The sequence below is a fragment of the Petromyzon marinus genome, chromosome 14 (genome assembly GCF_048934315.1).
Source record: "Petromyzon marinus isolate PM22_M1 ecotype Great Lakes invasive population chromosome 14, UKy_Petmar_22M1.pri1.0, whole genome shotgun sequence".
Classification (NCBI taxonomy): domain Eukaryota; kingdom Metazoa; phylum Chordata; class Hyperoartia; order Petromyzontiformes; family Petromyzontidae; genus Petromyzon; species Petromyzon marinus.
In genome coordinates, this window is record NC_133680.1 from 79,637 (window position 1) to 103,602 (window position 23,966).

The window sequence follows — 23,966 nt, forward strand, 5'->3', positions numbered from 1 at the left end:
TAATATATTAGTTATTCTTTGGTTCTTTCGGTAAAGTCACGTAGAAAGGAAAAATAATTAAATAATACGTTACGCCGTTTCGATTGCAACACAAGCAATCATCATCAGGTACAAATGAAAGATAAAACAAACGTAGTAAACTTAGAAATATAATGCAATACAACACAGAGAGTCGGCTAACATAACAGTCGACACCCTACCTGGATAATTACGTTCTTCCAAAGATTGCTAAATTTGAGAGAGAGACAAAACACAGACACGGAGACACATAGACAGACAGATAATCAGAGAGAGATAACACAGAGACACACACAGAGAGACACATATAGAGATAACACAGAGACACACAGAGAGAGACACACACATGGGCACACAGAGAAACAACGCCTCTGTGTCGAGGCCTTAAATAGAGAGACAGGAGGGGTCAGAGAGAAAGGTGGGTAGATAAATTAGCATGTCAATGAGAGATTTGGAGCTTTCGTGACTGGAGGAAATACTAGAGCGACAACACGAGGACACAGAGAGAGAGAGAAAACACAGGTAATCAAACAAACTTAGTAAAATTTGGAAATGTAATGCAATGCAACACAGAGAGTCGGTCAACACATAATTAACGCATAGCCTGGTTGATTACGTTCTTCCAAAGATTGCTAATTAGAAGTTAAATGTGAAATTTTAAGAGACAGACAAGACACAGACACGAAGACACAAAGACAGACACACAAGCAGAGAGAAACAACACAGAGACACACAGATATATTAGTTGTTTTTGCTCTGATTTCTATTTTGTTTTTATGCCATTGCTTTATAATTTTGGTGAACCATGTTCGTCACTTGCAAATTAGACCATCGTGATCTCTTGATTTCTCACCTTGTTAAATAAATGCACATTTTTTTTACAACTTTAATATGAACACATCTTCAAGCTGGCTTGCATGGAAAAGAAGTTAGTTTGGTTACTCCACCCTCAGAGCTGGGTCTAAAATTCCAGTGTTTTTTTGCTTAAAACCTTAGAAAACCATGCATTACCCTAAGCACATATAATTGCACATTCTAATTGGTGCCTTAAATCGTGTGCAGACACAATGCAGAGAGTTTGCAAGCCTATGCATGAGGGTCTCATTTTTACAGACGATGGTCCAGGCCACATATCTCACTTGCCTGTAGCAATTGAAAAAAGAACAACTGAGGCTTCTCTCTTTCAATGAGACTATTCAATTGTAAGCATTTAGAGATAAAAAGGTAAAGGTGCGGCCCTTCAATTGCTCGCTCATGCCACTGCGAGTGGAAGGGCCTCCACTAGAGCGAACTCTGGAGGGAAATTGGTCTTTGCCTCCATTTTGACCTGATGTTACAAGAGGCGGGAGTTTCGATACTTTACCCTACCACACACGACATCCCGATCAACTAACTGTGGTGTTCCTATTACTACTGCTGCGTAGACAGTGGCAGTAGGGAGGATTTATATTCCTTCCTACTTATTTCACAGATGTACTGGACATCTGTGAATACTGAACATCTTTGAAAAATTGCTTTATATCTCATCGGATTCCTCCAGTATATATAAATATTCTGATTTCAACTGCCGTGCCAGCAGATGGAATCTAACCGGTCACCTCTGGATTTCAAGTCGTGTGCTGACCATTAGACCACATAAACTCCCCTGCATACGCATGTATAAAAAAATGGGCAGACAGACATCACATCATGTATCGGGTGGTAGCTCAGGGTCACTACATAGCAAACCCTCAGGACACTCTGGAGCCATCAGTCAAATAAATATTAATGTATCATCATTACATAACATTAAATCAATGCAATATTGATTTATTGGATACATTACATTTCAATTGTTTCTGTAATGTGGTTACTTTTGCTCAGATTAATATTTTCTTGTTTTTTCTTCATTGTCTTAGTTTGGTTTCATGGCTTTGCGTTTGTCATTTTGGTGACCCAGGTCTCTTGAATTCCCACCTGGTTACACCAAATACATCTGTCCGGGTGGCTCATTGGTAGAGCGAGTGGCTCACAATTAGAAGGTTGCGAATTCAAACACCTAACCGGGGGTTGACTCAACCCCTCATCCCTTCCTCCGTGGTCATTACAATAAGTGGCACTTTGTGGGGAAGACCAACAGCAATTGTCCTATGGATACACTCGCCCCCACCATAGCAATGTGGAATTTCTACCGCTGGCTCAAGGCTGTAAACGGGAAATGAGCACCGCCTCAATCCTCATTTAAGCAAGAAGTCAGCTGGCTAGCAAAATAAACTGGAAAACCACAGCGAGGCAGAGCAGCAGCTCAGCTGCGGGTTATCACAGGAAACACAACCTACATCCCACGACATAACCACGGGAACTCACAGCTCGAGTCCATTGCTGACAATGTCAGCGTGGAGCCTGCACTGTGCACATACGCTTATCAGATTGTGGTGACCAAGGGGTTGGTGGTTGTGGTGGTAGTGGTGGGCGTTGTGTTTGTGTTTAAAAAAAAAACAGTTTCTGAGCACAGGTCCATTACGTCAAAGTCGTCAGCAACAGCTCTTTCAAAGTTATAATATTTGGGAGTGTAACACATTTCTTGATTTAAGCAACATTATTATAATAACTTGGGGAAATAAACATTGGAAGGGAATTCAAAAGTGGAGTTGTGCGAGGGAAAGTTTTTGCAGCCAATATTTCGATTCATAATTGATTTGTGGCCTCACAAAAAAATATATCATGAATAAAGATAAGGAAGTGTTGTGACCTGCAGTGTGATGGTTGAAGCAAGTGTACAGGATCCGACGAAAGTCAGTCTGCTAGACCGGAGTTAACAAGACATAGGCAAAGAAAAGAAAAACAATCTTCTTTGATGCCTCCTTAGCCAGAGCAGTAATGTAGCCAGATCAGTAACACACCCATTCCATGGCAGCTCAGATGACACTGGTATTTCCCTTCACCCCGCACCTCCGATTAAAACGGTTGGCTACACACGGTGCGAAATAAGTTCAACATACATACCCAGAGAGCGTGTGAGTGAAGGGGGAGGTGGAAGCAATGTGGAGACGTCGCGACCGTGGAGACCTCTGTTGTTAGTTATGTAGTGACATCTCGGGATGTCACTGTCCAGTGCCGGCCCTAGAGAGGCACGGCGTGCGATGTAACGACATCGCGGACACCGCTATGATGTGGGTGCAGTACCGGCCCTAGAGGGGCTCGGTCAGCGCTGAGTGATAGCGCTGGATGGCATCACGCTTGGCGTGCAGTGCCAGCCCTACAGGATAGGGTGTGGAAGTTCCGGCTGTACGTGACTTTACCGAAAGAACCAAGAAGACGTAGGAAAGGTGTTACTAAAGGCCCATGGCACTCCGGTTGACCCGAGAGGACACGTGACCAGTTAAGTCTACAAAGGGGCCCCAAGTGGGGGGCTAGGGGTGGTCACGTGGTCGGGGTCCAGATCCTCCTCGAGGGTTCTGGAAGGTGGACGTGGCCAAGGGCTGAGCCAGCCACGCTACAGAGAATATAAGCAGGGACCCCCAGAGGGATCGACGTTGTTGTTCATCTTGAAGAAACCTTCGTCTACGTCCTACAGTGAAGGAAAAAAGTATTTGATCCCCTCTCAATCAGAAAGATTTCTGGCTCCCAGGTGTCTTTTATACAGGTAACGAGCTGAGATTAGGAGCACACTCTTAAAGGGAGTGCTCCTAATCTCAGCTTGTTACCTTTTTAAAAGACACCTGTCCACATAAGCAATCAATCAATCAGATTCCAAACTCTCCACCATGGCCAAGACCAAAGAGCTCTCCAAGGATGTCAGGGACAAGATTGTAGACCTACACAAGGCTGGAATGGGCTACAAGACCATTGCCAAGCAGCTTGGTGAGAAGGTGACAACAGTTGGTGCGATTATTCGCAAATGGAAGAAACACAAAAGAACTGTCAATCTCCCTCGGCCTGGGGCCCCATGCAAGATCTCACCTCGTGGAGTTGCAATGATCATGAGAACGGTGAGGAATCAGCCCAGAACTACACGGGAGGATCTTGTCAATGATCTCAAGGCAACTGGGACCATAGTCACCAAGAAAACAATTGGTAACACACTACGCCGTGAAGGACTGAAATCCTGCAGCGCCCACAAGGTCCCCCTGCTCAAAAAAGCACATATACATGCCCATCTGAAGTTTGCCAATGAACATCTGAATGATTCAGAGGATAACTGGGTGAAAATGTTGTGGTCAGATGAGACCAAAGTGGAGCTCTTTGGCATCAACTCAACTCTCCGTGTTTGGAGGAGGAGGAATGCTGCCTATGACCCCAAGAACACCATCCCCATCGTCAAACATGGAGGTGGAAACATTATGCTTTGGGGGTGTTTTTCTGCTAAGGGGACAGGACAACTTCACCGCATAAAAGAGACGATGGACGGGGCCATGTACCATCAAATCTTGGGTGAGAACCTCCTTCCCTCAGCCAGGGCATTGAAAATGGGTCGTGGATGGGTATTCCAGCATGACAATGACCGAAAACACACGGCCAAGGCAACAAAGGAGTGTCTCAAGAAGAAGCACATTAAGGTCCTGGAGTGGCCTAGCCAATCTCCAGACTTTAATCCCATAGAAAATCTGTGGAGGGAGCTGAAGGTTCGAGTTGCCAAACATCAGCCTCGAAACCTTAATGACTTGGAGAAGATCTGCAAAGAGGAGTGGGACAAAATCCCTCCTGAGATGTGTGCAAACCTGGTGGCCAACTACAAGAAACGTCTGACCTCTGTGATTGCCAACAAGGGTTTTGCCACCAAGTACTAAGTCATGTTTTGCAGAGGGGTCAAATACTTATTTCCCTCATTAAAACGCAAATCAATTTATAGCATTTTTGACATGCGTTTGTCTGGATTTTTTTGTTATTCTGTCTCTCACTGTTCAAATAAACCTACCATTAAATTTATAGACTGATCATTTCTGTGTCAGTGGGCAAACGTACAAAATCAGCAGGGGATCGAATACTTTTTTCCCTCAATCTACGTCCTACCGAGTCTCCAACACGTCGACCTGGACCCGAGCTGTGGTCCGGTCCATTGTAGCTAGTTACGTTGTAACTAGTGTAGTTAGCCTGGTGGTCACCACCGTAGGTTGTTATTCAGTTAAGGGGCAGTCACCCTGTGTGTTGGTGTTAAATAAATGTGTTACCTTCAAGAGTACATCTGCGACTCAGTTGAACTCACCACATATGTGTGTTTATGAGTGTATTTGTACGTTAGTGTATGCATGAGTATATACGTGTAAGTGTATACGTGTATGTGTTTGTGATGGACTAGGTCCATATGTATGTGATTGAGTGTATATGTGATTCTCATCGATGCCCGGATACGGTCAAGGAATGTCCCCTGTTGGTTAACCATTTTTTTAAAATATATATTTTACCAAGTAAGGCCTACTGAGCGAAATAGCTGTTTGTCAGAAGCGATCTGACCACAAATGATTGCTGAACGAAGTGGCTTATTACCTGGAAATTATAGTAGCCAAATACTATAAACGCGTGTTTCAAAATATGAAGGGAAAATCTGAAGACCCGGAGAAAAATCCACGGGACCACGGGGAGAGAGATATGCAAACTCTAAATATACATGCGTTAGGGTCAGGATCGAACAAACGACCTCCCGAATACCAGGCCAGGGAGTTAACGTCTAAAACGCAGTTAGTTAGCGCAGTAAGGAGCACAAGTGGTGCATCTGTTAGTTATATCAGCAACCCATGACACTTGGGTCTTTTTCGTGACTTCCTGCCAGCGAGGCTTCAACACTGGCCTCAAAGTGCACCTAGCCTGGTACAAACACTGTGGTGACGTCACCATCATTTAGTGGGGAATGGCAGCTGTTGTATATGAGTGTATGTTTTTGTGTAGTTATATGTGGGGAGCGGTGTCGCAGTGTTTCGTGCACTCGCTACGAACTCGGCAACCCGAGTTTGATTTCCACTGACGACCAATAACTGTCGAATATTTTAACCGGGCTTCGACCTCCTCTAGGTCGACTCATCCTTAAATGAGTACCTGGTGCGGTGTGTAAACATCAGTCCTGGGGAGACAAAGGCGGCGGAGCGTGGTGCTACTCACCCATTCCCTTGTGTGCCGTATCAGGCTTAATAGGCCGAAAAGGTTATATGGGGGACCTTTGTGTTTGTGTCAATCGACACCCTGGTCACCCTTACAAACGAGATGTTCCGTCTCAAGCGATTTTTCAGGTGAAATATGAAAGTAAAAAAAAAACACATTCAAAGATGCATAAAACACCTTACGTGGAAAGTGTGAGGAAAACACCAAGGCACAAACATCCCTCCAACTGCCCACTACCTTTTTAAATGCTTGCTTCCTTACGCCTGTGGCTTAAAAAGCATTGGATATATTTGTTAAATGTACCCGAGCATGCTCTATAAAAAGACAGGTGCTTCCTGACAAGTTTACGGAGTGCTGCATTCGAAAGGGCTCGTGAACGTGGAACACAATGCTCCAACGGCCGAGTCGAGCCAATGCAAGAGCATTAATGACACACAATGCAAGAGCGACACGGTGGGGAAGGGGCGAGTCCCCCAGGGCTCCCACTGCGTGCCCACCTCACTCACAGCGCCATCCCAGGTGCCGACCATACATCAACCGCCTTCGCACGGTTCATGAGGCGGTGAGGTCGGGTTATTGTGAGGAGGGTCCTGCTGGGGCTGACACCTTTACCACAGAACAAACTTGGACACGTTTCTCAATCAACCGAGGTCCACTTTCAAAACTATGCAGTGTACTGCGACAAAATTAAATACAAAAACGGGTACTAGATCTTAGTACCAATCAGTTCCTGTCACTAGAACACAGACACTAATTTCCAGACTGAGCAGTTGCATGCGACCAAGAATAGCGTTCATGTGCAAGCAGAGGACGTCCTCATGCTTGCTATTCTATAAGCGGGTGATTGAGTTGAGCGATTTGAGAGCGATTTGGTTGCACGAAATAATTTTAATTTTTATAGCGTTGTTGTGAAGAAAAGCAGTCCGCTTCCTTCCTATATCTGCCCCTCTCACCAGCAGTCACGCTTGTGCACTACAGGTAGCTATCACATTTTAGAGCGAAAGTCACCACAAGCGACTCTACACTTGAGCAACGCCACAGGTCGTGGCCTCGTGACACTGTCTCTGGAATATGGCGCTGGGTAATTAAATGGACTTATAATTATTATTCAGCCAATTGTTAACCTCGTAAATGCCTTTACAATTATATTCTTCAAACTCTGAATACTCGTTTCACTAAAGTGAAACTGATATCATCATGAGTCATCCTCTATCCATTGCTGTATGAAAGCCTTGCCACACTAACCCCATCCCTCACAGTCTTGTGAAGTCACAGCTGGGTGGCTCAACATTTAGAGTGAGCAGCTAACAATTGTAAGGTTGTAAGTTCATATCCTGGCTGCTGGTTGGCTCAGCCCATCATCACTCAGAGAATGATAAAAAAAAATTGTACCACTTTGTGGGGAAGGCTACAGTGAGTGGCCTATGGATAGACCCGTTCTCACCATAGGTATATGGAATTTCCACCACTGGCTCAGCGCTGTAAATAGGCGATGAGGACTGCCTTAATGCTCATTCCAGCTAGAAATTACGTTCACCAAAGGCATTAATGATTTGGCACCTAATCTTTCAGAATTGCTTTTTACTTATGTCCTATCTCTGATATTATTATAATTCTGTGCAACAATAGCACTGCTCAGCTTTAGGCATGCATGTGAGTGTTTCAAGCATTGGACATATCTGTTGAGATAAGCACAACAGGGTAGAAATGAGTGGGTGGTCTATGCTACGCCAAGAGCAAGCTTTTTTTTAGCCATACAGTATGTGCCTTGATCTTGCACGCTTTGCATCATGGTTAAATAAAGCGGCTCACCCATTTTGTTTACCTGAGTCAAGATGCCATCATAATACATGTCACGAGCATTCCGTGTCCATCGTCCCTTCCTGGGCCAGGCAGCCTGAGAAGCGCATCCAAGCGGTGCAGTGACCCTCTTTTGTTCGATGGCTACTGCCTGGCCACATGCAGATGCCAGCGTGTGTGTCGTCCACAGACACATGAAGGGCATTTAATGGCGAGACAAGTAAAAAACAGTAAACTATGACATAATTTTAACACAATTAATAAGCAGACAATACGCCTCCTTCCCATATCTGTATCTCACAATAAAATACATACGTCTTCTTTGGTTCTTTCGGTAAAGTCACGTAGAATGATAATAAAATAATAAAATAAAACAATAAAATTCTCACGACGTTTCGGCCACAACACAAGTAGCCTTCATCAGGTGAAAGAACAGAACTGTCGGGACGACAGTTCTGTTCTTCATCTGTTCTTCATCTGTTCTTCAATGAAGGCTACTTCTGTTGTGGCCGAAACGTCGTGAGAATTTTATTGTCTTATTTTATTGTTTTATTTTATTATTTTATTATCATTCTACGTGACTTTACCGAAAGAACCAAATAAGATGAATCCTTGCAGTCACGAAAGCTTTAAATCGAAATAAAATAATACGTATTCTATTTTCTCACCCCATCATTGGACACACGGCCTTATACAAATTCAGCATCATTCAGTTTTCACATTCAGTGTATCATCAGCGATCAGGCTTGCTTACAGACAAGGACCCTTTCTGTTAGATATGGGTCCTAGTTAAACACAAAACTGTACTATATACTACGCAAAATAATAATTTGCGTCGTCACATTGCCCTATTAGCATACTTTCTATGCCGATTCGTTTGCCTGACAAACAAATTGCAGGCAATTCCCACAGCATACTCAGACACTGATGAAGATTACCCTCACCGGGAAGATGTGTCACCGGATATTTGTCTTTCCGATAAAATTTTTTACCATATTTTCCATCATAAGAGTTTGGGTTTGAGGGTTGGGGGAATTCGAAGTTAAACTGGAATATGGAGTTAAACTGGAATATGGAGTTAAACTGGAATATGGAGTTAAACCGAAAATTGTAGTTAAACTGGCGACCTCTAGATTGCAAGTCCAGCGTGATGAACATTATACCACAGCAGCTCCATTAAAACGATAAACGAAGGGAATTGTTCACTGTATCCTACCCCTAAGCTTCCCTCTAGAAATTAAGTAGGCAATAGATAGCACTACAGAAACGGATTATCGATTCAAATTGGGCAGCACTTCAAGTGGTCACCCCTTGATTTAAAGCTTTCGTGACTGCAGTAATTCATATTCTTAGCTCTTTCGGTAAAGTCCCTTCAACGTGACTTTACCGAAAGCGCTAGGAATATGGTCACCCCTTGTTATTTTCTGAGTGCTGCCATTTTCATCCACCAGCAAACACCCATTCAGGAAACTTGCCACATGTTCAATTGGAAGACCCTCCTTAGAAAGAATATTGAGACTGTAAAGTTATGCTGAGTAAATGCATTGGTATTATTGTGATTGCTTACTCAGCAAAGTCTCAGTTTCAAGACTATTTTTCAGGGGGTTTTTTTGCAGCAGAGGGACTATGCTGCTGCTGTACCTAATCCCAATTGAGTAATTTCCAGGTGATTTATTCGCATTGGGATGTTTGGCCAATATCAGTTACATTCTGTGGGTTTTTTGCGAAAATGAAGGGCAACATTATAAACATGGGACCATCAGTCCACAACTCCCCGGCCACTCCACTCCACCGCCACAGTCACCAAGGTGACTCAGTGGCTGTGGCTTAAACCACAGGTGTTAACGAGACTGAGCCACGCGGCGTTTCCAAACATACATGGTTATTAGCACGGCATAGGAATAACAGATACCCCACAGGGTCCACGGGCAGCTATTGCCTAGAATGCCAGGCAACACAGCAGGGTTTGTTGATTAGTCCCAGCATTGTTTTGTTTAAACCCCAGTCGCTAAGCAAAGTGACCAGCAGCAAACAGCACTAATCAAAATTGTAATAGGTAAGAGTATGCAAGTTTCTTGCACTCACTGACCCAACCACCAACTCCCCCACTCACCGCACTGCAGGTCACAACGCTTCTCTTTCTGCTTCTTCCCTTGCACTGATCCACTTTGGAATTCCCTCCCATCGCTTCCTTTCCCAAGCTCTTATAATTACCTTGCTCAATTCAGGAAACATGTTACACTCCTATCTATTGCATTTAAAGTACTGACTCATAACAGAGTTTTGGGTTAGGCCACGTAATGTAGATTACACCTGTGTCGTTGAGACCTCCACCATTTGACATAAAAACAAACCTACATGTCATGTTGTTTGTATTTCAGTGCCAGTTGACGTGTAGAGCCGTTGGGCCTGTGCTCAACATTTTTTTTTTAAATACAGCGATCCAATGTGCATGTATCCGTGTGTATGTAAAACCACGAGAAACGCAGAGGGCAGGCATCAGGAAATAACACATTTTGTTTTACTTACAGAGCTGCAATACAACATTCCTTTGTATAAAACTGTGACGTACAGTACTTACAGTAATATGTACATATACATTAGTCGGTTCTATTCCGATGTACACAGCAGAGTCGCAAATCAGCGAGCTATTTCACAAGCTGTACCCAACATGTGAATATGAACATCAAATTTTGGACTTCCACACGAAGCTTTACAATCAGCCACGCCACCCCACCTTGCCATGAAAACGAACCATGAAAAGTTAACAAAATATGAAAAGGGGCCCCGTAATGGGGGTTGATGCAGGGATAGAACTTGTCGTTGGCTAGTTGGTCACAATTGGGGTCAGGGTTAATGTCAGTGGAGGGCGAGTGCTGGTGGTTAACTGCTCACCAACAGATAATGGTAGCGAGAGCATTTGGTTGCATTATTTGGTGAAACTGCATTGGCAGTGGAGCACAAGAAAATCACAAAAACCCAACACATTTGTCAAATACACTCCCTTCTGCACAGCACATGTGCTGGAAAGGTGGGCCATTGCCCAAAATTACGCCAATAACATGTTTTCCTTTTAAGGCCACGGTGTTATTGACTTCATTGTGTGTTGAATTTTTGGTATTGACATTTGGGTTGTCAGTACTGCCCCAAAACCACTCACCCCTCCGTCCCATTGCAATATAGCCTTTTACATTTTTAGTCGCTTTTCATTTCGGGTCTTCACAGCAGTTTAAACATAAATAACAATCTGCCAAAAAAAACCCTTAAATAGGTCCAAGTTAAAGTGTCCCATGCCCTTAAGAGCAAACCAATTAAATAAGAAGACAATTCGCCTCTTTCCTTTATCCGTATCTCCACATTAAAAATAAGACATTTTATACATATTCCTTCGGCCATACGGCCTTTGAGGCGTGCATTATTTCAGCAGCATTGGTTCAAACGCAAGCAAGACGTTGGACTGATTTCGATACACAGTGTCGAATCAGCAGCCAGGTTTACTCACACCAATGCTGCTGAACTGCCAGATGATTATAGACAAGGGCCCTTTCTGTTGCGTATCTAGTGACTTACATTCTCCACGATGCAATTTATTTTATTTCAAAAGCACAAGACGGTGCTTATCTCCATTGGCAGTCACAAACCAGTGGTGGAACTCCACATATGCCTCACCACTGTCTCTCAACAAGGTAACCACTGCCGATTCCTCACCGAGTGTTGTAACCGCACCTGGTGAGGTAGCAACGTGGGCTCAAGTCGATTCTCACCAGGATTTAAACCCGTATCTTCAAGATCACGAGCTCGCAGCTAGCCCAGCTTTAAAACATAATTACAAAAAGAAAACGAGCTTTACATTGTTTAATGCGTAGGCTTTCACGCCCAATTCCATAATACAGGTTTGTTGGGTTAGATCGCGTAAATGTGTCGTTAAACCCGCCACCACCCGCCACAGCCAATTAGTAAGGTTTTTCACGTAAACAGAACATGCCAATTCGTTAATAGTACAGCACACCAGTGTTGGAGAGCCAAGCCACAACATTTACAACCTGAGCACGAGATTTCGCCAGTAATCATCAGGCGACAGACGGATTTAAGAAACGAAACAGGAGGATTTCTCCACAAATCTGGCTGTCGCCTGATGAAGCTAGTTGTAATTACTGGCGAAATGTCGTACTCAGATTGTAAATGTTGTGGCTTTGCTCTCCAAAACACTGGTGTGCTGTACTAGTAACGAATTGACATGTGGTGGTGGGATTAACGGCACATTTATATATTTACACGATCAAACCGAAAAAAAACCCCTTGTATTATGAGCTTTAAATACTTCACAAGCCCATTAGGGGCAAGCAATTAATGTCAAGGCAAATATGTCAAATATATTTAAATGTACACACACTGGTTTCAAGCACATTGGGGTGATTTTTCAACTCTGTGAAGCTATGTGTGGGGTGCGGCTGTTTGTGAATTCAGATTTGAAACCCACCACCGTCTGGGTGGGTGAGCGGAGGGGGTTTGAGAGAACAGGTTTGGGGGATGGAAGGGAGGCATTCGTACAGCACAGGCGTGGCTGCATGCAGAGGTGCGCGAGAAAGAGCGGGTAAGGGTTAGGGTTTGGTAAGGGTCACTTATAAACTACGCACGCATTCAGTTAAAGCGCTTTCCTCGTAAACAATTCAGCCAGGAAGCCGCTCGGGCCACCGATATTATATCAGAGGAGACAACAAGTGGCCAAATATTGACCAGAGGTAAAATGATAATAGTTAACAATAAAAAGAATAATACTAAACGCATTAGCGCAGCCAAGTTTAAATGGCCGAATTCACTGATGGGACAAAGTGGAGGCGAGCCGCATCGCTGCTAATTGTACATTTTAGACGTTTCTGTTTGACACTGCCCACGCAGTGCAGGGAAGCTTGACGGATTGAGGCCGTTACCATCCGCCGCTGAATTTGTATTAGCAGCTTCTGGCCTCTGCTCGTTAACATGATTTATCACCACCCCTCTGGCACAGAGACATGGGGTTGGACCTCACGATAAGTGGCAAAATGACATATCAAACGGGCTTGGCATTTGTTTTACCAGCAGTGTAAAGTAAGCAAATGACATTCAAATCCACCTACCAATGACACCACGGGTCAATGTTTTCAGCAATGTTTAAACTAAACAAGGCCAAGCCTGAACCGGTTTTGACTTCAATGAGTCATCAGCAGGCGGTGGTCTTATGGTATAGCCATGGGCTACTAACAAACACCGTCATGTCCAAAGTTACCATCGGCACAAAAATAGCGACACTGTACAAATCTCAACTGGCATAACTGTTAGTCTGAGAACATTGCCAATGTGCAACACTTAGAGGTATCACTGCTACTTTTAAATCTTGACGTCCAAGTAAAACCCAGTTGCATTATTAATTTGTAATATTCAGCAACACGTTTAAATATACATGCTGCTTCTTGTTTGGTCAAGTTCACTCTCATAATGAATAATTAACAGAGTCCGGTGTGCCTGAGACAATGCCCACTGGCAAACGGTTCCTAAGCACACTGGCTGGAAAGTATCAAAGATTCCCTGCTCAAATGAGCATCGAGGTGGTGCTCATCTGTTCACAACTCTAAGCCATATTGCTGTGATGGTACCACATTGCCGACTCACAACCATCTAACATGTGAATCAAACATTCTGACCACATTTGGCACCAGGCCGAATTTTGGATGTTACATCACACCGCACTAGAAATTGGATTTACTTAATGTATTATCCTTGTTAATCCAGAAAAGCCTCACTGAGTCGCAATACACTTTCAGGAGGGTTCCGCCAAGTTTTTGCACAAGGAGCAATGATGCTACTGCTTTGTGTAAACCCATTTCAGTAAATTGCAGGTAATTTTCCAACATTGAGATGTTTTGGCCAACACCAGTTACGTTGTGTGTTTTTTAGCTATATGAGGAAACCCATGCAGCACATAGGGATAAAACAAACTCCATGCAAAAATACGCCCGAATTGGGAATCGAACCGCGACCCTTGCTGTTGTTACCATTGTGCCACTCTACTGTCAAAAGCATACATACCACAGTCTCTCAAGACGGTGAAGGAAGGAGGGAGGGGTACGAACAGCTGAATTAAATCTTCAAGCTGCTTGGGCTTCACGATTTAAACAAAACTTGATTGCATGGGGAAATAATGTGAAACGTGAGTGATGAAGCTGAATCACCGGGAGTATCGTAAACCACCTGAATGCTCAGTGGGGCCCCGTGTCTCCAGTTTGAAGAGATAAAAAAGTCTGCCCCTCATTTTACATTCTCAGGTTGTGCACCTCAGTGGATTTAATACCTTCTATGCTAGATGGTCCAGAAACAGTCTTGTGAAAAAAAATGTAAGTGTCCATATAGACTTGGAGAGACGCATGCTTGGAATTACTGTGACATAAAGACGAATAAATGGCATAGAGAACATATGCAGGTTAATGACATTTTCCAAAAGATTAGGAAAGTGTGCTTGGACAGGATGCGTGAAGGCAAGAAGGGATGGTGGATGATGGTAAAGAATTGCGACAAAAGTGGCAGCCAAGGAATGGAATCAGATGGACTGATTAAATAAATTAATGTGCAGGTGTTAGATGGATTGTTGCATCACAAGATTGTGAGAGACTGCGGCAGCGGCGGCTTAAGCAATACAGTCTCTGGGTCTCTGTGTGTAAGAAGCCACTGCAAGAACGTTCCAGCTACTCATGGGTCTCCATGTGAGTCTACAGGTGCCTGTGTGAGTCTCTGGTCTCTATGTGGATATATGGGTCTCTATTTGAGTAGTCAAGGCCAGCATATTCCAATGATATCAGTCACTCAATGAGTCCACCTACACACGTTATTATCCAAGTCTATAAAACCCTGGGCCGGAATTTGTAACCTACTCAACTGCCAACAACATTCTGAGCCTCCTGATGCCACCAGTTTCACTTTTAATTAAACCACACACAGCATTGCCTTGCTTTCACTTCCAGATATCCCTGAATCTGAAAGTACCAAGTTCTGTAAATAAAACACATGCTCCTCTGAGTGAACATCACTGTGGGTGGAGGGGGGCGGCGACGGAGGAAAGTCTGGCGTGGATTCGCACCCATTTGTGGAAACGAGTGGGTAATCTTGGCAAACTGTGACAGCACAATGCGGTACAGTAGTTGTTTTGCTTTTAACAGCGCACACACACGTACTGTGTAAAAATATGCACGCCAACACACAAAAGACACCATTCTTTGCATTGACCGAGGGCTTAGACAGATTCCATAGCACACGCAAGCTCACAAGACCCCCCAATTTAGCCTTAACAGGCTTTGGGAGCAAGTTCTGTCTTATTATAACATCTATGAAGGCTGCTACGCCACACACGAGGAAGTGATGTTGCCAGGACCGCTCCCAGTTGCTTTTGTCTCCCCAGTTCTGACGTTCACAACCCTGATCAAGTACAAAGACACACACACGAACAACTCACACATAGTGCACATCATTTGAACTTTGCATGGTGCTATGTAACTCAGATAATGTAAAATATTACCAACTAGGTTACATGATATATGTGAGTTGATTGGGTTTACAGTGGGCACATTCAAATCGTCAAAGTGATGTTCTTCTCAAAAGAGAGCAGTCCTGAGCTAGGAATTTACTTCCCATACTCCTATGGTGTGGACGAGTCTCTCTGTAATACAACCGCTGTTAATTCTCCCAAAAATGTATCCTTATTTTTCAACCCCGGAGGGATGATGGGTTGAGTCAACCCCTAAACTCGGATTTGAACTCGGGACATTCAAATTGCGGGGCATTCGCTCTACTTGGCATATACAGCCAACATATCATACACTCAATTCGAATACCCGAACCCATCGCTGTTTTTTTTGTTTTCTGAAGACAAATTAAATGAGAGGCGAATATAAACCCACACCCAACCATAGGCTGAGAACACCAAATCGCGTGTCCTTGGGTAGTTATGCAGACTCACTCCTTTCTTAAACCCAATCTTTTCACAGCATGGTCAAAAGTTTATATTCATATATTTGTATGAGTATATTTATAACCAGTTCTGTTTGTTCAGAACTGGTTTATTCCATGGGCCCAAACATATTTCACTGAACTAAAAACGTAGGTTTTCATTGCCAATACAATGATCCATATTAGTTGTTGGGTTATGCCATATGAGCGAACCCAAAAACAAATATGGATCAGATATTCCATTTGTTCGTGCTGTACCCCTTGAGCTGTGGGAACGTACTTATGTTTTGTTGAGGGCCGTAATTACAGACGAATACAGCACTTGGATGTGATAACGCTTAAAAGGTAATCATATAATCTTGATTTAATTTAAATTTGCTACAAACGACCAGGTTGGCTCAACGGTGGAGATAGTGACTCGCAATCGGAAGGTTGAAAGTTAAGATTCTGACAGGGGGGTTCTCTGCCTATCATCCATCTGGGGTCGATAAAATGAAGACCACTATGTAGCGAAGATCAACAGTGGTTGTCCTATGGACAGACTCTTCCCCATCATGGTAAGGTGACATTTTCACCTCCACCAGCTCAGGGCTGTAAACAGATGAGAATTGCCTCCAATACTTATATGAGCAGAGAATCACTTTGTAATTGTCCAGGTAGATTAATTGGTAGGACTGCCCGCCCAGAAGTTTTGCTCTCACTGACAGTTCCATGTTCTATCTTGTCCCATGGACCAACTGAGCTTTAACAAAGCGATGCGTTTTGCATGGTCACCAGTACCAGCGTCAAGCAATAATTATGAACATATTCATTGCTGGAGCAATGACACACGTAGACTTATGGTTGCAACACAGGACACATGCAACGCATGTGTGTGCATTAGAATGCACAGAGGCAAAATGGGAACACGTAAAACACGGTAGTGATACGTGTGGAGAGCTGTTAACCGCTAGCGGTGAAACGGTAACCAGATTCCCGGTTCCAAAAGTCAGGACGGTGTAATTATTTCGAGTGGAATTTTCGTAACAAATACACTAATTGGCACAGGCGTTTGTCAGTTGACAAGGGTGCATGCAGCCTTGTAATTTCTTGCTCATTCCACTGATAGCAGAAGGGGCTCCACGAGAGGGAGCTCTAGTGGTATTTGGTCTATTGTTTCACGCTGAGCAGACGTGAGCGTGCCCACGCGTTTCCCCACCGTACGCGACCTGGTGATCAACTACGATATATTATTAATTCACACTGCTGGGTGCACAGAGGCGATGGGGTGAGGGATTTAAGAAACTTGCTATCATTGTTCCAACTGCCTCATCGGGAGATGGAATAAAAGTGGCGACCTTTGGATTGCAAGTCCAGTGTGCTAACCATTGGACACGGCAGTTCCCTTCATTACACAGTTAAAAAGGTGAACGTGCTATGTTTACTGCTCTCGACATTTCTATAAGTGCAGCACACCAGTAACTGGGTTTACTGTCTTCCATGCAGTTACCGGTTAAGCAGAAACAATGGTCTCAACAACCATAGTGCGAACAGGCACGTTCCACACACAGACACGGGTCATGTTACAGAGGCAGCGGCAACTTGAACCAGGGGCCTGAGTTCAGAAAACGCTTATAAAATCCGACAGGCAGTGATTGTAGGAAGATCCGAAATTCCATAAGACCAAACAAAAAAACCCCCATGGTAAATAGGGGTGTCCGAGTAAGATAGTAAAGCTGGGTGTACGGCAGTGATTGCTAGGAATGATGTCATCAGCTCCCACTGCACCGGCCAATCGGCTGCCAGGAAGACAAGCCCATGCAACATGGCCACGAGGCCATCCCTCGTACATGGCCAGTCCGTGGTAGCAGTACATTTACGTTTTTAATGTTTGTTATATTATTTTTGTTAGAATTAATGTTCCCATGTTAGTTTAATTATTGGTTTACCTTTATGTACTTTGCCAATCGAGGCAAGAATGATCCCGACCATAACTACGGTCTCTCCTAACTTTACGACGTTTATTTGTTTCAATTTCCCTTGTGGAATTAATAGTCACGGCAAAAGTATTTTAGAATTGTCGGAGTTCTGTAGTCAGGCCCTAGCAGAGGCAAGAGAACCTCGTTCCGCTTCATAATTTCCCGGCGGCTCTGCTTCCGTGATGTTTTAGTCACCATACCCAGGTCTGGCTTCGCACGCCGCCCGACAACCACGCGCAACCACACGGGCGTCTCAAACAATAAAACGCTTTTGACAGGTTCACACCCTAAATTACAAATATAGAGAACATTTCTTCTTTACAAATACATTACGAATATATTACAATAGTGTAAAAGTAGTTATTTTTTACGCATGTAACGCACCATCCCCTCTTATCCTCTGTAATGTTTTATACACATATAAAGTCATAACTTAAATCCGCGTGACTCGCACGCCAGATCGCTTCATCGCAAAAGCTGGGGCCTTGAGCCCGCGTCCTGCATCCCCCCCACACCACCAATAGGAGGAAGCGACCAGGGGAGGGGGCGTTAGGGCCTACGCGAGGTGCCTCTCAGTGGGGCAATTTGTTGGTTTAGGGGACACGTGGATTTTCATGCATTGAAGCGATGGTGGTGCAGAGGGCGAGGGGCAGAATTTGGCAGGTTTTGTTGTACGCATCATGAAAGTGCAAGTGTCATCTTAAAAAGAAACGTTATGCCCTTTTATCATCGCTCTAGAGGTCGAACGTGTACATCCCGACAAGCAATTAGAAAGGGCCACACTGCTCACCTATCCATCTATCTCCCCCACCGCAGGATGGATTGGGCCAGTGGTAAACTGTATAAACCGGTCCTTCCTGAAGTGAGGCCACGCCACCACTCTGTTCCATCTCAGTAATTTTCTGGCCAAATGAAGTTGCCTTTTTACGTTGGGCTGTTTTACATGCAGAATTTCCATACTTTCCCTGCTACTCCATCTCTTCCCTTTTTCATCCATTGCCATCTTCATGCATTGCCTTCATCTCTTTCATCCTCCTCCATCCCCTCTCTTCGCATCTTTTTCGCCCCTTCCCTTTTCGCTTTCCTCTCTCCTCTATCCCCTTCCCTTCCCCATGGATCCCCTGCTCCTGCATCCGCTACCTTCTCCATAGCATGACTGGCTATGTACGGTGCGAAAGAAGTTCAACAAACCCTTCCCTGCTCCATCCCTTCCCTTCGTCGCCTCATTTAGAACGGAGCCCAAAGCGAAGGATGCGACTGCATCGAGGCCTTCCCCGAGTGCACGTAGACACGAGTGAAGCGAGCTATTGGTTTGCCATGTCCACACGGCCGCTCGCTGTCTCGTATAAACATCACCAGTGGAACTGCTCAAGAGAAACGAGCGTGTTGAAAAAATATACCCGTCTCCCTTGCCTCTTCCCTCCCACTCTCCGTCCCACCCACCCCTGCAAACTTCATTCTAATTTCGCATCATGAACTTAAATTATACAACGCACCTCCGATGAGCGCGGTTGGCTATGTACAGTGCGAAAGAAGTTATACGTACAGTACAAGGGGGTTGGTTGTGGGACACAAAAAGGGGACTCGATCAGGGGGATGGGGGGGTCATGATGGGGAGGAGAGAAAACCAAACGAGAACCCTCCTGCAATGTAGAGAGCGGCTCAGTGCAAAAATACAAAATATGCACGGACATATGCACCGGAAGCGACGAAAACCCTCCATGACAGCGCGGAACTAGCCGCAAGTTACAAACAATCCCATTGATCCTGTCTCACCCGTTAGAACATTGACATCACTTATGCGCAGCCGGCAATGATAGTATCTCACCGCAACAGCCCAATAGAGCGCATCGGGCAAAAGTGCATTGTGGGGGCCCAGGGCCTCGTTCCCATCTTCGAGCAGCCAAGGGGAGGAACTACCCCCACTGGGAATATCTCCCATGCACTCGATCTGGAGTTGGCGTTACCACACAACTCAGAGTGACTCGAACGCAAACTTCTGCTAATCTATGATGAGCAGAAAAAATGAGGCATCTCAATACCGATTTCCCAGTGGCACATTCCCGCCCCGTTTAACGACGCCTCATGGTTAGACGAGAAAAAAAATCGCCGCTGCACCCTAGCAAAATATTCTCAAGATCCACAGAACCGTGAACTGAAATTCTGCAAGGCCATTTTTCAATGAAAAGGGCACACGTTAAACTTCTTTTTCACTGCTCGTGGTCTTTGGAAGTGTGGTCCTCTGTTTATGCATGACTCACTGCGTGACATAATCAGTTAAAACACACGCACAATCATCCCTTCATCGAAGGTATGTCACGATGTTATGCACAGCGTTTAAAAAAACAAATTTCAAGAAAATTACATTCTGGTTTGATCAACAAGAACGAATATGTATGAAAAACAACAACAATCATCGCTCTGGCCGACGTCAGATGAAAATGATGCAGGTTTTTACGCGAGTGGCTTACGTGCCATGAAACCGCATGCGTTATTCTGGCGTGAGACTCGGCTCAGCTGGTTGACCAGGCCGGGCTTGACCAGGCCGGGCTAGGCCAGGCCGGACGCAGTGCGGCCCTGGGCCTTCGTAGCCGTTCCCAAGCGGTTCCACGCGCACAGTCGTAAGCGAGGCACTGGATCGGGCGACCTGAACATCTGGGCCGTGATTGAACGGGCCACAACCCGCCTGCGCCCGCTTGCGCCCGGGGCAGCTGAAACCAGCCCGGCGGCACGTGGCGCTCGCACCCCGGCAGCCGCTGCTATAACTTGGTGATGCAAATCATCTCGTCTTCCAGCTCTCGCTCGTACAGGCGTCTCCTCTCGCCGCCCGGCTGCAGATTGTCGTTGCCCTCTTCTTCTCCGCCCTCTTCTCCGCCGCCCTCTTCTTCTTCGCCGTAACCCCCTCGGTGGAAGTGGCCGGGGAAGAGCGGCTCGCGACTTGAGGAGGTGTCGTCATGGCCTTCATCGGCGCCGTTAATGAGGTCGCTGGCGGCGCTCTCCATCTCGTCCACCGTCATGTCGCATGCGTCCGCCAGCTCGCGCTTCATCACCGACACAAAGCGCCGGTCACGAGCGAACAGGCCCAGCCCCTCTGAAATCAGCACCTGCGGGCGAACGGTGGCACAGCGGCCCGCGGGGGGTCAACGGATGAGCGACTGGGAGGACGAGTATAGTAATAGTTAAAATTGCGGATATTCAAAATACAAAGTTTCAGAAAAAACTTTGGATTTATTACCATTAATTTAATGGAAAAACTAAATAAGATAATAAATAAACAATCTAGTCCCATATAAATAACAATAAAATAAAATTTCTAGATTTAAAGCTTTCGTGACTGCAAGGATCCATACTCTTTGGTTCTATTCGGTAAAGTCACGTTGGTAAAAAAAAAATCACGACGTTTCGGCCACAACACAAGCGGCCTTCATCAGGTGAAGGGATCTTGCTGTCTCGAGGACAGCACTGGAGTGGAACACAGCCACGCTCAGACCGCGACCTTTAAGCTGTGTGCCTGGAAACAAGGTGCCTTGACAAAGGAATTAGCATAAAAATTAGCATTTGATTGGCCGACTTAGCATAGAGGTGGTGTACATGCGGGTGCACATGCCGGTTGGTGCGGGGGGGGGGAGTTTACCTATTGATGGTGTGAAAAGGGAATTTAAGAGCTGCGAAAGTTTGGGGTACCACTACTTGAAAAATATACTGTACCATTGAAAATTAGTTTCATGTTTGGTTCGATTTAGAACATCTTTCCAATGGTTGCTTAATTTGAAACCATCTTCTCGGTTGAAATTGTATCTGTTTGTAGATCTGAATTGCTTCATGAACAAATCTCTGATAAAATCCCGTGGGTTTGCAAAGAACCTTGGTATCGGAGAAAATTATATTGTGATCACCCACAGCGTTGTAACAATGATCAGCTACGGCAGAAGAATTCGTTTTTCCATGTTTCAAATCTGATTTGTGCTCGCGAATTCGGTCAGAGACATGTCGCTTTGTCTCCCCGATATAGCAATCACCGCAGGTACAACTCAATTTGTAAACCCCGGGGTACTGAGTTGTACCTGCGGTGATTGCTATATCGGGGAGACAAAGCGCCATGTCTCTGACCGAATTCGCGAGCACAAATCAGATTGGAAACACGGCAAAACGAATCCTTCTGCCATAGCTGATCATTGTTACAACGCTGTGGGTGATCACGATATAATTTTCTCCGATACCAAGGTTCTTTGCAAACCCACGGGTTTTTATCAGAGATTTGTTCACGAGGCAATTCAGATCTACAAGCACAGACACAATTTCAACCGAAAAGATGGTTTCAAATTAAGCAACCATTGGAAAGATGTTCTAAATCGAACCAAACATTAAACTAATTTTCAATGGTACAGTATATTTTTCAAGTAGTGGTACCCCAAACTTTCGCAGCTCTTAAATTCCCTTTTCACACCATCAATAGGGAAACTCCCCCCCCCCCCCCGCGCCAACCGGCATGTGCACCCGCATGTACACCACCTCTATGCTAAGTCGGCCAATCAAATGCTAATTTTTATGCTAATTCCTTTGTCAAGGCACCTTGTTTCCTCGCACACAGCTTAAAGGTCGCGGTCTGAGCGTGGCTGTGTTCCACTCCAGCACTGTCCTCGAGACAGCCTGATCCCTTCACCTGATGAAGGCCGCATGTGTTGTGCCGAAACGTCGTGATTTTTTTTTTTTACCTATGTGACGTTACCGAATAGAACCAAAGAAAATTAAGTTTCTTAACTTTATTTTTTTTATTCATGGTAGTTTTATATTTTAATACTCTAACATACTCTTTGGTTCTATTGGGTAAAGTCACGTAGGTGAAAATAAAATAACAAAAAATCACGACGTTTCGGCCACAACACAAGCGGCCTTCATCAGGTGAAGGGACGAGCCTGTCTGGAGGACAGCGCTGGAGTGGAAGAAGCCACGCTTAGATCACGACCTTTAAGCTGTGTGAGAGGATAAAGAAGGCCAAGCGCCTTGACAAAGGAATTAGCATATAATTTAGCATTGAAATGGCTCATTGAAATAGCTAAGTTAAAGTATACACATCCGCAGAGGTACCCCTTGACAAAGGAATTAGCATCGAATTTAGCATTGAAATAGCTCATTGAAATAGCTAAGTTAAAGTATACACATCCGCAGAGGTACCCCTTGACAAAGGAATTAGCATCGAATTTAGCATTGAAATAGCTGAGTGATTAGCTAGTAACTGGTCACAGAAATAGCTATGTTAAAGTTAGAGTATATACATTCACCGAGGCACCTAGTACTCATCAAACAGGAGAATTTAGCGAAACACAACCACGCTCAGACATCGGACCTGTGTGCGAGCAAACAAGGTGTTCTGACAAAGAAATTAGCATAAAAATTAGCATTTGATTGGCGGATTTTAGGAAAGAGGTGGTGTACGTGCCGGTGGACTTGCAGTTTGGCGCGGGGGGGGGGGGGGGGGGAAGGGGGAGGGGGAGTTTACCTATTGATGGTGTGAAAATGGGAATTTATAAGAGCTGCGAAAGTTTGGGGTACCACTACTCGAAAAATATACTGTACCAATGAAATTAGTTTAATGTTTAGTTCGATTTAGAACATCTTTCCAATGGTTGCTTAATTTGAAACCATCCTCTCAGTTGAAATTGTGTCTGTGTTTGTAGATCTGAATTGCTTCATGAACAAATCTCTGATAAAAGCCCGTGGGTTTGCAAAGAACCTTGGTATCGGAGAAAATGATATCGTGATCCCCCACAGCGTTGTAACAGTGATCAGCCACGGCAGAAGAATTCGTTTTGCCGTGTTTCAAATCTGATTTGTGCTCGCGAATTCGGTCAGAGACATGTCGCTTTGTCTCACCGATGTAGCAATCACCGCAGGTACAACTCAATTTGTAAACCCCGGGGTACTGTAAATCAGGAATGACATCCTTCACGGATGGGATCAGATCACGAATTTTGTGTACTGTATTTAACCGGACCTGGATCTTGTGTTTGTTTAGAATTTTGGAAATCTTTTTAGTAACGCCTGCTATATATGGAAGTGTGATGGTTTTGACCGGAGTATCAAGTGCTTGTATCTGTATGGAGCGAGAGACAGCTTGGAGGATGGTACGGTCAGAGT

The 23,966-nt window shown here is 44.7% G+C and overlaps 1 protein-coding gene across 13 annotated transcripts in view; it reads right to left on the reverse strand.

Moving 5' to 3' along the window:
* Positions 1–10,392: 10,392 nt before the first annotated feature.
* The window catches only part of LOC116942266 (voltage-dependent L-type calcium channel subunit alpha-1D), a 217,346-nt gene continuing 203,772 nt past the window's right edge, over positions 10,393–23,966 (reverse strand). For all 13 annotated transcript variants that reach the window (XM_076066964.1, XM_076066961.1, XM_076066960.1 and 10 more), the window contains one exon: positions 10,393–20,932. In XM_076066964.1, the coding sequence (XP_075923079.1) occupies positions 20,588–20,932 (345 nt within the window). In that variant the 3' untranslated portion in view covers positions 10,393–20,587. The remainder of the gene's footprint in view (positions 20,933–23,966) is intronic.